The sequence below is a fragment of the Amphiura filiformis genome, chromosome 13 (assembly GCF_039555335.1).
Source record: "Amphiura filiformis chromosome 13, Afil_fr2py, whole genome shotgun sequence".
Taxonomy (NCBI): Eukaryota; Metazoa; Echinodermata; class Ophiuroidea; order Amphilepidida; family Amphiuridae; genus Amphiura; species Amphiura filiformis.
In genome coordinates, this window is record NC_092640.1 from 35,366,254 (window position 1) to 35,381,981 (window position 15,728).

The following is a 15,728-nucleotide window of genomic DNA, read 5'->3' on the forward strand; positions in this document are numbered from 1 at the left end:
ATATCTCCATTTTCATTTCTGCCGCAAGGTGGTCTGTTTTGATGTACTGATGGGTCACAAATGCAATGTCAGGAAATCATGCACTTTTTGCATGCTTTCCGTAATGATCGCTGTTTGATGGGGAAGTCCAAATTGATGCAATTGACTTTGTTTACAAGCATGCTGGACTAACGACGTGCGGTTAATGTGTATTTAATTATTTCACAACCTGACAATATTCAGTTTTTAATGTTTCAATTTCATTTTCTGATTTAAATAATCTCTGTTTTCTTTATTTCCTTATTATTGTTACGGTGAATAAAAGCAATTTTAAGACAAAATCTAAATGATAGGGGTGTGATTTTGGGTAATTTTGTGCCGGATACCCGGCACATTTTTTAAGCGGGTAACGGGTACCGAAATTGCAAAGAAAAAAAAAAAAAAAAAATTTTTGTTCAATTTTTTTTGGGGGTTTTGTAGTGTCTCTGGACCTAGACCTAAATGCTTACACAGGATCATTCATGGTTGACCTAAAAAAAAATAAATTGAATTTTGCACATTGTTTTGTGAAAATTGATACATAGTTTTCATGTCATGTACTCTATTAATTAATGATATCAAAATGCATTCAAATTCAATGCAATTTGATATCATTAATTAATAGAGTATGACATGAAAACTATGTATCAATTTTCATATTAAAAACACAAAACAATGTGCAAAATTCAATTTTTTTTTTTAGGTCAACCATGAATGATCCTAGCATTTAGGTCTAGGTCCAGAGATTACAAAACTCAAAAAAAAAAAAAAAAAATTTTTTTAAATTTGGGTATCCGGGCAGGGAATTTCCTGCCCGGGTAATAGGATTCTCAGACGGGACTTGAATTCTCGGGACTCACTCACACCCTTACTAAATGATAACCTTTTTTTTGTATTAAAATCATGAATATGTGTAAGGGGGGAGCAAAGATTTTTTGGCACATCAAAAGTAAGGGGGCAAAGGTTTTTTTGCATGTTGAAGGGGGGGGGGCAAAGATTTGTTGGCACAACCAAAGGGGGTAGGCCCCTAAGCAACTTTTGGCAGACCATTAAGAATTGACTACCCGGCCCAGGATACACATGATTTTTCACAGCCCCTGAATGTTGGAGTGATAGGAGAGTTACATCTAGGCTTACTCTAGAGTAAGTATATACATTTATTTTTTTCATATCCATCCATGGTGGAATCACCATATAGGTAAGGCAGTCACTAGACCACTTTCTCAGGGGTGGGGGGGTGGATCCTTCATGTAATTATTTTGTGTTTACAAGCTAATCCTAACCCTAACCCCAAACCTAATCCTATAACCCTAAACTAACCCTGACCCTAACCCTAATTTCATGTATAATTACATGAAGGAGTACCGGTAACCTAATTTTTGCTAACAGTCGTGCACAAAGCCTGACCTCTAAGGTCTGTATGCACAAAAGAGTTAGACCGGGTCTAAAGTTAGACCTGGTCTAAGTGGATTTTAGTTCCATCAGGAATGGTCCTTTACTCCTATTTTCTTCCTAAAGTAGCTAGCAAATTCTAAATATTTAAATGCAGAGTTCAAAAATAATACAAAATATCTTAAGCAAATGTAAAGGAAAATGTCCTTTCTCCTGGGACTAAATTCCACTTAGACCAGGTCTAACTTTAGACCCGGTCTAACTCTTTTGTGCATACGGACCTAACAGTCCAGGTGCCCGCCTTGGCTCCCTCACGGTGGGGTCCAGGGACATACTGGAGTCACCGAGGGGGGTGGGGCAAAATTCCAAATTGTCCCACTGATCTTCTAAATGAATTTGCTGGTCCGATAAGAAAAATTGGCAATTTCGGTGCTAAAATGGTCCAAATTGAGGACAAAAATATGTAAAATCGGGGCAAAGGAAGATCACAAAATCTTACTTTTGGGTAATTTTTGTCCCGCTATTTCAAGCAAGTGGAGCAAACTTGTCTCTCCCCTCCCTCCTGCCCCTGGTGGGTCCAGGAGTCAGCCCTCGGCAGGGGCCCACAGGGCCAGAGCCCCTGGGAAGCTCATGATTTTAGCCTTATGAGGCATCTGGAGAGCTACTGTCCTAGCACTCATACCAGTGTTTACGATTTTACAACTTTAAGAGAAAGGATTGAATTATTCCTCTGATTTTTCGACATACAATTGCTCGGTCAGCTATGGGGATAAAATTTGGGGTATTCTGTCCTTGCCGACGCTGCGCGGAGACAAATGAAAACAATTCTGCGTCTCATCATTAGCGTCTTGGTATCGTGTGCAGGTCGCATCTGCGTCTCTCAAATGTGCCCATCATCAATATCCATGTTGCGCTTGCATTGCCTTGAGCGCATTCCAAGGGAATACCCCCAATTTTTGCTCCATGCCTGTATCAAGATAGCAGTTGAGTCCCAGTTCTCTTTCTCTAATTATGTGGTTATAACTCAAGGGAGTGGTATGTCCTAGATAAGTCAAACTATACAAATTCTGAATCCTTGTGACAAGAGGAATACATTTGAATGGTTTTTAACACAATTTGAGCAACTTTGATATTTAACCCCAGGTGTGTAAAGTTTGATGACCTTTTCCCCGCCAAAAGCTACTCCGGTTCAATTGCTATCAGGCATTTTTGTGTAGCCAAAGATGTCATCTATCTCTGATATAGCAGTGCAGCTTTGCCCCCCAGGCCCGTACACAGGAATTCATTGGTTTTGAAAAGGTGGACTTATTTTTCCAAGGGGAGGGAGCGATTTTGTGAATTTAAGTGGACTTTCTTCCTAAAATTTGGACCTTTTTTGTCTAATAAACCCGATTTTTTTGCTCGCTACGCAGGCTGCAAATTCTGGCATTTTGGGACTTTTTGTATACTTTTCCAATTTTTTTTTGGGGGGATGCATCGCACCCCCTGCCCCCCCAACTGGTACCAAACACCCCATCATGAGGGCTCAGGCTCACACGCTAACATGTCTGCAGATGAGAATATTTCATGTTAAATTGAGGAAGATGTGCCGACATCTAGTGATACATTTGTAGCATCATCAGACACGGTGTAAATAGACACGTGGAAGATGCCTGCCTTGGATGACTCATCACACTCACCTCAACTAGCTAGCACTTGCTTCTGAAGGATATAAATAAATACAGGTAGAATTAAATTATGTGCAACAAAAAAATTACCCACCCAATCCAAGGGGCTTTACGTTGTACTTGCGGTGTTCTATATGTAGTCAGTTTCAAAAGGCATTTTACAAGTAATATTAATTTTTATAAGGTTTCTACTAAAAAAAAAAGATATCATTTTTGTTCACACGCCCTTTTAATTTTGAGCCAAACTAATGGAAAAAAAAAGGAAAGCAAGATGCTCTTTCATTCTATTTCTTAAACTTTGGATGTAAAAATCCTTAGGTTTTTTTTTTTTTTGGAGGGGGTGGGGGGAGGAGGAGGATCCAAGTATTTAACATGCCCAGTGGCATATCAGGGTCAGTTGTCTGAGGGGCAAAGGTACAAGAATAACAAGTGGAGGGCATGACCATGCACAAAAATATTAAATTTTACACTATTTTCTAGATGAAATTTTGTGTTTATCGTTCCAAATTGTACACTATTGACAATATGGGGGAGGGGTGACATTTTCTTTTGGGGGTTGGTTTTTTTGGGCAGTTGATATTTTCTTGAGGGGGTTGGTTGAATTAGCAATTTATCATTGTTTATTACAAAATGCATGGGGGGGGGGGGGTTAACCCATGGAATCCCAAAATTTTTATGAAAACTGTTAAAATATTGCACCATTGGCTGCTCTTTTGGTCATACGGTGTGAATTATGATACAAATATTGTCTGCAGGCACTAGTATCAGTGATCCAAGTGAAAGTGAAAAAAAATTAGGAATCATTAATAATTTTTTTTAGATTTTCTAATTTAGCAAACATTTGTAACTTGCAAAAAATATAATGTGGTTGGGAAATGGAAGGCTGGTACATAGAAATTATTACGTTTTAAATCAGCCATGACTGTTGTGATAGAATTCGAGCTTCGTATGTGATATGATCAAGCTATTAATGAGTCGTTTGTCGCTAATATTGATTTTGAAATTAAGCCAATAATAATTAAACTCCTTTGTGTTTTATTGTTTTGAGCAACACTAAAATGACCATATCTTTGGAACCATTATCCAATTATGATGCAGTTTTGATCAAAATAAAGCTCTGATATAGTGATAATGGCATATAATGAGCACAAAAACTGAATTTTGATTTTGCTTGACAAACAACGATCATTTTGCTTTGCATCCCATATTTTTCATTGTCTGACAAAACTAGGTAACAGGTGGTTGGAGCTGCTGATTGAAGTTCAATTTCAGTGCTTTTACTCCATGCATAATTTTTGTAACATCTATATTGCCATTATGTACTTTGACGTTCTGCATAGAATAATTGTTTTTTTGTACATTGTGTATGTTGTATGCACACATCAGAAACTGGGACTACATGTATGCTGGGACTCGCTGTCTAGATGCATGTTTAGCTGCCTTGACTCAGTGATGTATGAATTGTGCTATGGTCATTTTAACATGATTAATGACTACATGTACTCTTATGGTTTGCTGTCAATATTATGTGTAAAGTGAACAATATTTTTTGGTTGCCGATCCATGCTCGTCCTGGCAGGTTTTTCTCCGGGAGTCCGGGTGTTCCGGTTTTCATCCTCCTCCAAAAATCGGACCTCTGAGTTTGGTTGCCGATTCATGCTTGTCCTTGCAGGTTTCCCTCCGGGTGCTCTGTTTTTTTCCCTCCTAAAATCGGACCTCTTGCCATATCCATGTCCCATCATATTCAGTTAGCATCCCTTTAATTTAGTAGCCTCTGAGCACTATTGCTTTGCTTGGCTTTGGTTGAAGTTATATTTTTATAAATTAATAAATTAGTAATTGTTGTCTTTCTTCTTATTTATTTGCAGAGAAATGGAGAAGAAAGAGGATGGTCCACGCGATCAACAGCTTCAAGGTATAGCATGTACATGGAAAGGATTCCTAAGCACCACATCCCCACATACGTACAATGTGTTAAGCACAAAAAACGTTATCAAGATATCCCTAGGAAGCAAGCATAGTGCTTTCCTCACCGACGAACACACCGTTTATTGTTTTGGTTCCGGAGAATTTGGCCAACTCGGACATAAAAAATTCACCGATGTTACAAAAGAGCCGATTTTAGTACAAGAACTGAAAGGGGAAAACGTTGTGGATGTGGTCTGCGGTGCGAATCACACAGGAGTTGTGTGTTCCGATGGAATCGTGTTCTGCTGGGGGGATTCAAGTAGTGGACAATGTGGGACTGGGGACACAGAAAAGATTCACACCCCGCGACAAGTTGAGATTTGCGACACAGATGCCGACCCACTTGTGACGCATATAGCGTGCGGAGATACGCACACCCTAGCATTGACCCATCATGGTGAGGTTTGGTCATGGGGTACAGGACCACAGCTGGGGCTCGGCACTGGGACTACCCCTGTGCTATCACCTCGTAAAATCGACGCGTTAGTCGGTCGTAAGGTGCTTCAAATTTCATGCGGTGCAATACATAGTATAGCAATTGTTCAGAAAATAAAACATGCGAAGATCGTGAAACGGCAGCCTGGGGACGATGATGAGTCGGAATCGGGAACATTATCATCGACGAACGAAACATTCACTATGATTGAAGAGGATGATGCAGTTATTATCACCGACACACGAGTCAAAGACACTATATCAATTGATGAAGTCCCTTCTATAAGAAGCATGTCACCGGATAGTATTGACATGGAGGCGAAAAAGCTGCATGAACAAAATGGCCGTATACGTGACGGTGGGGAAGAAGGTTATGCGTCATCGGAAGGCAGCCAAGGAACATATACATTAAATCAAGACATCAAAAGTATGGGCGATTCGGATATCGTGGCAAATGGTGATGTCAAGACGATAACATCCGAAGATCATGCTGACGGACCTGTGGGGTCCGAAGACGAAACCTGCATCAAAAATGGCGCTAAACCTCAACCCTCGGCATTACCTAGTAGTTCAGCAACTATGGAATATTTTGCCCAGTTGAAACCCAAACGCCCCACATCGTTATCGTCGAAAGAGCGATCATGGCTAGTCTACCGACGGCGGTGTCGTCCAAACTTGAGAAGCTGATGAGCCCTAGGTTAAGTTTAGTGCTCGGTTTGTGGCAAGGGCACGAGTTGAAGGTGTTGAAGGAAAGCGAAGGGGACGATGAAGACGAGGAGGAGCCTGGAAGTAGCTTGGAAAGATCGCAGACCAAAGTGAAGTCACCGTTAGAAGGTTTCTTGGATGAGCACGGTGCACCAACAGATGTGTGGACTTGGGGGAAAGGAGCTAGTGGTCAGCTGGGACAAGGAGATCCTCTTGACAAGTAAGTGATCATGTGACCTGATCTAATCCAATCAGGGCCCTTTTTTTGGGGGGGAGGGAAGTAATGGTGGACTGCAGCCTGGTGGACTAAATAATATCAATTTTAGAGTTTAGGGATATAATATTTATTAGGTTAGGGTAAGGGTTAGAATTATAGGGTTGTATGAAGTGTACCCAAGGGTGAAATTAAGTGGGAGACGCAGCCCTCGAATTAACCCACAGCACCGAGGGTGCCCACCCCCATTGCCGCAATGACCTCAAAATATGTCCTTTACCGACGGCAGTTACTTGCCGTGCCCCTAAATGAAGTTGCTGTGGGTGCCCTAGCCGGCCAGCCTTGTTGCCCCTTCAATATAAAATCATTAACAAGTACTGGTTACTGACCCCCCAAAATTGTGGAAAATTAAATCGAAAATCTTGAACACGATCGCTATTTTGAGCATCGTAATCACAGAATTGATCGTAACCCAGCTATCAATCACAGTATACACAATAGTTTGTTGTCAATTAATATTCATTACCCCTACGTAAGCTTACATATTCAGCCAATCACATCGGCTTTTATACATTATCTGGTTGCTAGAAATCTGACTTCATTTTCTCGATTGGTCAGAGAAATACCTTCAGCCTACTATCGACCAATCAGAAACGCTGTTAGTAACTATTAAAGCTACCTCGTGTCATGAACAAAATCCGAGCACTGGGCAAATCAGTTATTGATCTCTCGATTAGCAAACATTGACTTCCCATTGCAAACCGATGGCGATCCCCCTTCCGGTATCGTCTTATCTTGTACATGTGAGCCCATCTCTAGATATGATTTGCCCGAAATAGTTTTTATCCCGGCGAATTTGATCAATATTATTACCAAAGTTACAGCTGTTTCATCGCTGTTTCGAGTCAGTTTTGCAGCTCAGAACTAGGGATCGCAAAATTTAAGTAAATTAAACTGTTGATTTTTGATTGCTTTGTATTATTTAAGCAGTTTTTTTGAGCAAGCAGGTTAGTTTTAGTGTAAAGTTGAGAGTCAAATTTTACTTTGGTGTCGAATTCAGCTGACAGCAATGCATCTATTCGCTTTTGAAAAATTGCCTTGGTGCCCTTCTCAAATTTCAACAGTTGCCTTGATGCCCTTTTGAAATATTACAAATTGCCGTGCTGCCTTGCCTTTTCAGTGAAAATCCAAGGCAATTATCAACTTGCCCTAAAAAAGTTGCCGTGCCCCTTCAGATCCTTAATTTGAGGGCTGGGGAGACGGGAGCCCTCTGGCCCCAGAAACTCTGAAATGGCCCCTGGTTCCATCTCAATTGTAGTTGACCAGGGGACACTTTTCTCACAAAACTGGCCCCTGGATAGTGAACCAAAAATATCAAATTCAAAGCAACTAGCTTATTTAACTCATCCAGCACATCTTTATTTTTACTGGCCCCTTGGTAATTGGAAATGGCCCCTGGTTCCTCCCAATCTTGGTCAACCAGGGGCTACTTTTTTGCCAAAGTGGCCCCTGGTTCAAGCTCTCTTATTTTCACCCTTGAGTGTACCGTACTACCGTTACTCACCTGTGCATTAGGAACATGGGAGGAGTGGTGAAATGAAACTGACTGTGCATCATTTTGGTCCAGTATGCTCAGGGACGTATACGTACAGTGCATTTTTTAGAGGGACTATAGGGACTTTTAGAGTCTGTCCACTGATCTGCTTCATAAAGGATTTACCTAGACAATTTGCTCTAGGACAGGGTGAATTTTGGCTCCAAGGAAGATGCACTGGGCAATGTTTGTTGATGTCCTGCCCAGTACATTGTGCTGTCTTGGTAAAAGATTCAATACTGGTCTGAAATTCTTGCCTGGTAAAAGCCATCTGAGAAGGCACTCTGCCCTTCCCCACAAGTATGCTCACGGCATGTACACGGCACGTAAAATGCATGCAATATTAATACGAGGAACAGTCATGTAATTTTTGTAACAATTAAAATGTTTAAAAACAGGATTATTTTAATATTTAGAATGATTTAGTGGTATGATAAATTTATTAAATTAGGTTCAACATCGGTATGGTACGGAAATTATTTTTGCGCTCAAAATATGTCATACTGGGTTCAGCCTTCGGGTTCACCCATTACGACACTTCGCGCATAATAATTTCTCGTACCATACCGATGGTTCACCTAATGAGTAATGACTATGAATTTATGTAAATTTGGAAACAAACAAACAAACAAATAGACAAATACACTAATTTCTTGACTCTTGTAGCCTAGAATTTTCATTTTGAAGTTGTTCAAATATCTAAAAACGAGGAAAAAGTAGGTGCAAGATTCAAAAAGAAATTACAAGGGTCAATTCTCATCATGCATACATCCAATCAATTATAAACTTGAGTTACCATGTTATTGAATTTGTCTGTGATTGTAGACTTTCATTAGCATTTATTCATGTGTTGGTAAGCTACCCTGCCATAAGCAGTAATGAGAGCATCAGACATGCATGTGTCTTGTCCTACTTTTAGTACACTCAGTCTATGTATGTACTCGGCTTAGGGATGTGCAATATGTACATTATCTCAAATTATGTTATCTATTAAATTACAAGGCAATCACCCAGGCTAGAAGTAGCATTTGAATATGTTAAAATAAAATGCCTGATACTTTGGCAAATTCTTCTTTTCATTATGGTGTGTGCAAGATACTGTTAATCCTAGTAAAAATAAAAAATAAAAGCATGTTTGAAACAGTGGTTTTAACAAAATGTTTATTTTAAAATGTGCTGCCCATAGGCTATCTTAAGAATTACTGAACCAATACAGAGCTTGTTTGTACACATTTTTTAAATGCATTTTTCATGCTGATTCCAAATATGGTCATTCAAAAGCATACTTCTGAATTTTTTAATTTTTGAAAGAAAAAACTTGTCGTCTGCAGTCGACACTCGCGTGCAGAGGTTTTAAAAGGTTAGAACTTTATGATTATGAAATTATGATGGTTAATGACTTTGGTAGATGCATACATGTGGCAAAATATTACATGTAGGAGTTGAGGGTACAAAATAATGAAATGGCCTATTTGTATTTAGGGTTAGGAGGATATAAGTATCAGTGTCCAAATTACGCACAGAGATAGACCATTAACCCTAACCCTACCCGTGGTTTTTGTGCTATCGGAAGGGAAAGAAGGAACGAAAAAGGAGAGAAGATGAAGAAGAAAGTCACTTGGCACCCCCGGGATTCGAACCTGGGACCCTCGCATGCCACGCAGAAGATCCCCAGCATGTAGCTACACAGGTGACGTTGGCCCAGCCAACGATTCCCTGGGTATATATGACTTTGGCTGATTGCGTCATCAAGTCACCTGGAATGCATGCACGCAGAGCGCTTTTAATAGTGAGCTTTAGTGAGTCCTAGTTCTGTTAGGGTTAAGAAGGCATATAGGGGAAACATGCATGTAGCTTAACCCTAACCCTACTCGTGGTTTTTGTGCTATCGGAAGGGAAAGAAGGAACGAAAAGGAGAGAAGATGAAGAAGAAAGTCACTTGGCACCCCGAATCGAAACCTGGGACCCCTCGCATGCCACGCAGAAGATCCCCAGCATGTAGCTACACAGGTGACGTTGGCCCAGCCAACGATTCCCTGGGTATATAATATATACTATATATGACTTGGTCTGATTGCGTCATCAAGTCCCGTGGAATGCATGCACGCAGAGCGTTTTTAATAGTGAGCTTTAGTGAGTCCTAGTTCTGTTAGGGTTAAGAATGAAATAACTAGTTGACTAATGGTATACCTACATTGGGCTATTCCAGAAAATAGGTGCACACCCCCTATAGAGGAGTAAATTTTCAAATAAAGAAATGTCCGGATTTCCAAGTCTGCTTTCTGAAAACGACTGGATTTCCAGTTGCCAATGTTACTGGAAAAAGCTTGGAAATCCAATCAAATGAAGGAAAAATCACGGAAATGTTGAAAATGTGCTCTCAAATTGAGGATTTCTGATTTTAAACTATTTTTCTGCCGGATTTTTTTGCCTTTGAACACTTTGAAAGTCTGGATTTCCAACAGTCACGACTGGACAAAAAGTCCGGATATGGGTAAAGTCAAAAATAATGGCACCGTTTGGTTTTTGATGCCTGCTGTGCAAATGAAAAAGACCAGCAAAAAAATTCATCTTTCAAAAAGTGTGTTATGATTTTCTCTTTAACCACAGCAATTTGTAGTGTCATAGCTGTCATGTAAAAAATAATATGCCCAATTTTCTTCCCCATAGGGTCAGGAGTGTTACACTTTAGCGTGACAAGAAAAGAGGTACTTGTTTTTTAATCATGCACTTAAAAAATATACAAGTTGCAAAGTGTTGCATGGGTTTTCATGGCATTTTGTGAAGTGTCTGCTATTATTAAGTACCAAATTCTTTCATATTAGTCGCTTAATAGTCTACTTAGGAACATGTGAAGACTACATGGTGCGAAAAATAAAATATGTTCCAAAAATCACTTCTCGCCAGATTGTGTAGCATTGTAAGGTTATGATGACAGTAATAATCTATTTCAGTCTGTTTAAAGTAAAAGCAACATTTAGGCCAAACTTGGAAAAAATAAAACTTGCATGATATCAAAACCGTTTTCTTTTTAGAGCGGGTTGAAAAGAGAAATTCTGTCTCGTCAGGAGTGTTACATCAGAATTCAACATGATATTTTTCATACACCAAGTTGGCAATATTCATACATTACTTTTTATTTTATTAGTGCATTGGGATAGGAACTCAAAAACAAGAAAAATATTTGCCATTGCTTGAACATGTTTGCTACAGCTATCTAAATAGTCAATGTCAGGAGTGTTACACAGAATTAATTAATTGGCAATAATTCAAATTTCTGAAGAAATTACCAGTCTGTTGGTGTTCTTTTAGCCCTGAAACTATATTCCTGAAGCCAAACTGCTGCAATCATGATGTAAAGACCTTCATATTCAAGAAATATGTACATAAAAACATGGTTATCATAGCTCGACCAAAATGTTACACTCCTGACAATCAATTGTAAGTAATATAGGCTCAACAATAAAATTGAACTAATGTAATTCAATTTTTTGCCCCTTTTTGAGATAGCCATAGATAGTGTCACCAAAAAATTACAAAAACTACTTTAGAAAATGTGATTTGCAAATTTATATATTTGAGGCTATACAGTACGTATAGCAAAGTGTCAGGAGCAGGCTGCGACAAATCGCCTGTCCGATAGCCCGGGGCAATCACATTTTTTGTCGGGCAATTAAAACTCTGAAGAGCTGTGCCCGATCGGGCAAGTCTAAATTTAAACCAATTAAAGCTTGATGATTTAAAATGGAGTATTTCTGTCCAACTTGGCATGTTCACAGAAGTAAAAAACGTCAAAACAAAGTAGAAAACCTCTTGAAATGCATGAATGGAACTCAAATTTCGCTAGGCACTCGTATCCCACACCAGACTTGCAGACGTGTATATATGCTAATGAACATCATGCCATTATGTGACGTATTGGAAGTTTGGCCAATAAGCCCAATCGGCATTGGAAGTTTGCAATGCATTGTGGGACAGTTTTTGCAGTTTTAGGACATTTTGTCCTTTGACCTATCGGGAAAATTGCTGTAATTATTAATAATTTATTTATTATTGTCATAATGTTATCATTAAAAATATTTAAATAATTAATTTATTTAATAATAATGTTTTTTAAGTTTGTTTTTATTCTAGTAACACGTTTTAAATTATATTTTATACGCACAAAACCCGAATTTTTCTGAATTTTCCAGATAGGTCAAAGGGCAAAGTGTCCTAAAAAAACCGGAAGTTACAATAGCGATTTGGCTTATTATAGAACCTGTTTCGTGCAGGTTTCGTTCAAATATCATGACGTCAGCTGGCCATGTATTTGCATATGATTGAGATTGAGATGTACTAGTGGTTGGCGAAATACGTAAATAGCAGTGACTTTACTGACAAAATTTCACATAAAATTCACATTATTTTCCACATAAGAAACAAACAGTGAAATAATTGAATGAAATGTTCATTTTTTATGCATTTCATGAATACTCATTTATTTATCAACTTAACTGAGAAAAGTATTGGATTTCCGTAAGAATGAAACTGCCAAATTCGCACACTTACGCACTGCACTGCATGATGAGTACGGTATGTGACTTTGTCGACAATTGTTGCCGGGAATATGGGTTAATTTCGGGCAATTTGGGGCAACCAATTTTTGGATATTGCCTGCCCGATCGGGCAAGCTAAAAAATAAAATTTGTCGCGGCCTGGTCAGGAGTGTTACAAAAACATGTAAGCTGGGCTCGAAAAACAAAAATGAACGTAAATCACCTAAATTTTGTGCCATAGAGGGCCATAGATGTTGTCAACAAAAATTACAAAGACTGTTTTAGAAAATGTAGTTTATAAAATATTTCAGGCCATACAGGTAGTGTACAGTGTCAGGAGTGTTACACAACTGTACTACTTTGATGGATCCTTACATCAATTTGAAGAACAATGTGATGCTAAAAACCTCAACACAGTTTTTGCACATCGTATTGCATGATATAAACTTAAACAGAAAATAATTCAAGATGTTTCTTTAGACAAATAAAAACTTTTGTTCATGATTTCCACAAATTTTTAGGTGTTCAAATGAAAATTTTAATTTTTTTTCCAAAACTTTGTTTCCTTGACAAAATTCTACATGACTATTTTAGTATAGTGTCTAAGCAATTAATTAAAACTCAAAGAATTACATATTTGCATAATTTTGTCAAAATATAACAAGGAATGACATGGATCTTTTGTGTTATGTTTCTGAAGATTTTGGACTACTTTAGCCTATAAACCAATTGAAGAAATATATTTAGTAATATTACTGAAGTAATTTTTTAATTTTTTCTTGAATTTAGATATGTTTTGCTTACAATAAGACAATAATTACATCTCTGAACAGTGTTTGTAATTTTGACACTTTTGTCACACTTTGGTGCCATTATTTCTGATTATACCCATATCTGAACTCCTCTATAGGGGGTGTGCATCTATTTTCTGGAATAGCCCATTGTAACTATATGTCATTGGGTATCTCATAAAACTAAAGAAGATGGAATTAATGACACATAATACAGAGAAAATATTAACTAGGTAATTTCCTAAACACTGTACAATTAGCATCCCAGTTTAATTTCATTGATCCAATTGATTCTTCCCAGAACCTGGAGTGTCTAATAAAACCTAATTAGTGTCAGTTTAGAGTAAAATTATACTGCTATTTATGATTGCCTATTTCAAATTTCCCTCGTTTGGGGAAACCTTTGCTTTATAGTCGATAGAAGGGCTCAAACTACCCAGATTTTGCATTAAGGGGAATTTTATGTTTTATATAAGCCAAATTTTAGCCAAAGTGTATTGATTTTGACTGAAATTTTATGCCAAAAAAAAAAAAAATCAAAACATGTTGCAACAACAGCCCTACTGTACTTGGTAAGTGCACAGGACAGAAGAATAAGTTTTTTAGTTGCCTTATGAAGACATTTTTCTTTTCAATGAATGTCATGTATGATATATACTTGATTGATGTAAAATACTGAAAAAGAAGGAAATTGAAGATTGTGAAAAACAAATCTGACAAAAAATATGCTTGTTTAAATATCAAGGATGAATCATCAAGAGACAGCATATTAAGTCTTTATAAATTAAGCCCAATTATGATTAAAGACATCCGAGTCAATGATTGATTATTGAAATGTGTATATAGCAGGCTAATTCGATCAAGTTGGTTGGTCTCAATTTTATTTTTTTTTCTGAAAGAGGCTAACTATGACACTAAAAAATCACAGAAAGCTTGAAAAATTAATTTGCATTTCATCTGTTTTTCAACAACATGACAATGATCATAATCTGAAGGACTTGAAGTGCATCGTTGATGAAATTTTAAGCTTCAATATATATATTGCAATTTACAAAATAGGAAAGCTTTTATGTTTATACAACAAAAACTGAAAATTACTTTCTTTTTAATATATTTTTTGTGTGTGGAATTATAGACATTTTCTTTTTAAATATGTATAAAAAAATAAATTATTAATAAAATCGGCCAGTGTTTACCATATTGGAACATGTACACATTTTCATTATAAAGTGGTATGCTAACGTGGGTGTAAAATTGAAATAGAATCCGTATCTAAATATAACATGTGCTTTTTATTGTTGCGCAATTGAAGCTGTCAAATTCAGAAAGCATGGTAAAACATACAATGTACGAACATTAGCAGTTGATGTACTAGACATTCACACTCATACTAGATCAAGTTATAAATGCTGTATCAAAATAATAAGCATGAATTTTATTTGCTTGCTGATTATTTGTAGGAGAATTTTTGGTAAAATATTTTATGTAAAAACATTAAATTTCCAAATTATTCCTTTTAAAAGTTAAAAAAATAGTCAATAAAATGAATGCTACTAGACAGGTGAATTAAAGTCTGTGTTTTAGGTGTCTGCATTTAGCATGCTTAAAAGGAAATCAGTATAGGTGTCAAATTCCAACATTATTAAGACTTTTTTCCTGAATATAATGAGAGAGGCGGAGAGCAAGGTTCATGATCCTATTTCTTAACTTTTATTCCAAAATTGTTTTATTACCTTGAAATTGCACAATTTACAATATATTTGTACAGCACAGAACTTTATGATGCTTACCAGACTAACCATTTTAAGTTGTCTTGAAGTATCCGGCATAATTTGACACAGTCTTACATTGATTAGGCCCCAAAACTTAATTGTTTTGTTGTCCTCAACCACCCTGTGAAAGACAGGGTTGGTCAGTCATATTTTTTAAAGGTCATGTCATAGCCAAAATATGTAAGAGCCTACATGTAATTAGAATAAAATAAACCCTAAAATAGGTTTGAATTGGGATATCACTTCAGTCATGTTTTTCCCCAGTTTAGAAGTGTAAAGAAACTGTTTTTAAAACAATCTTTTCAGGATGTTAAAATTTCTGAAAGAAATTTTTTTACTGGAATTTAAAAAATATGGGTCGGTATTCTTTTTAGAGTAAATTTCCCCTAGATTTTCCAGATTTAGGGTCGGTCGGTGGAAAACAACCATAGTGTTGGTATGTTGGGTTCATGCCTCGAAATAACCAGGCACCCAGGAGCCATTTACCCAAATATGGTCATAACATTTTGGCTCCTGGTCCACACCAAAATTATGTGAACCAGGCTCTACATTTAAAAAAAAAATAGAGCCTGGTAGTGAAAACGGGTTTTGTATTTTATGTGTACAAAGAGTACAATTAACATTTAAATGACTC

General features: G+C 37.4%; 1 protein-coding gene across 1 annotated transcript in view; it reads left to right on the top strand.

Annotated features, from left to right (window-relative positions):
• The window catches only part of LOC140168274 (alsin-like), a 145,415-nt gene that overhangs the window by 5,375 nt on the left and 124,312 nt on the right, over positions 1-15,728 (top strand). The window contains 2 exon segments of the mRNA XM_072191629.1: positions 4,946-6,117; positions 6,120-6,405. Of these exon segments, the coding sequence (XP_072047730.1) occupies positions 4,946-6,117; positions 6,120-6,405 (1,458 nt within the window).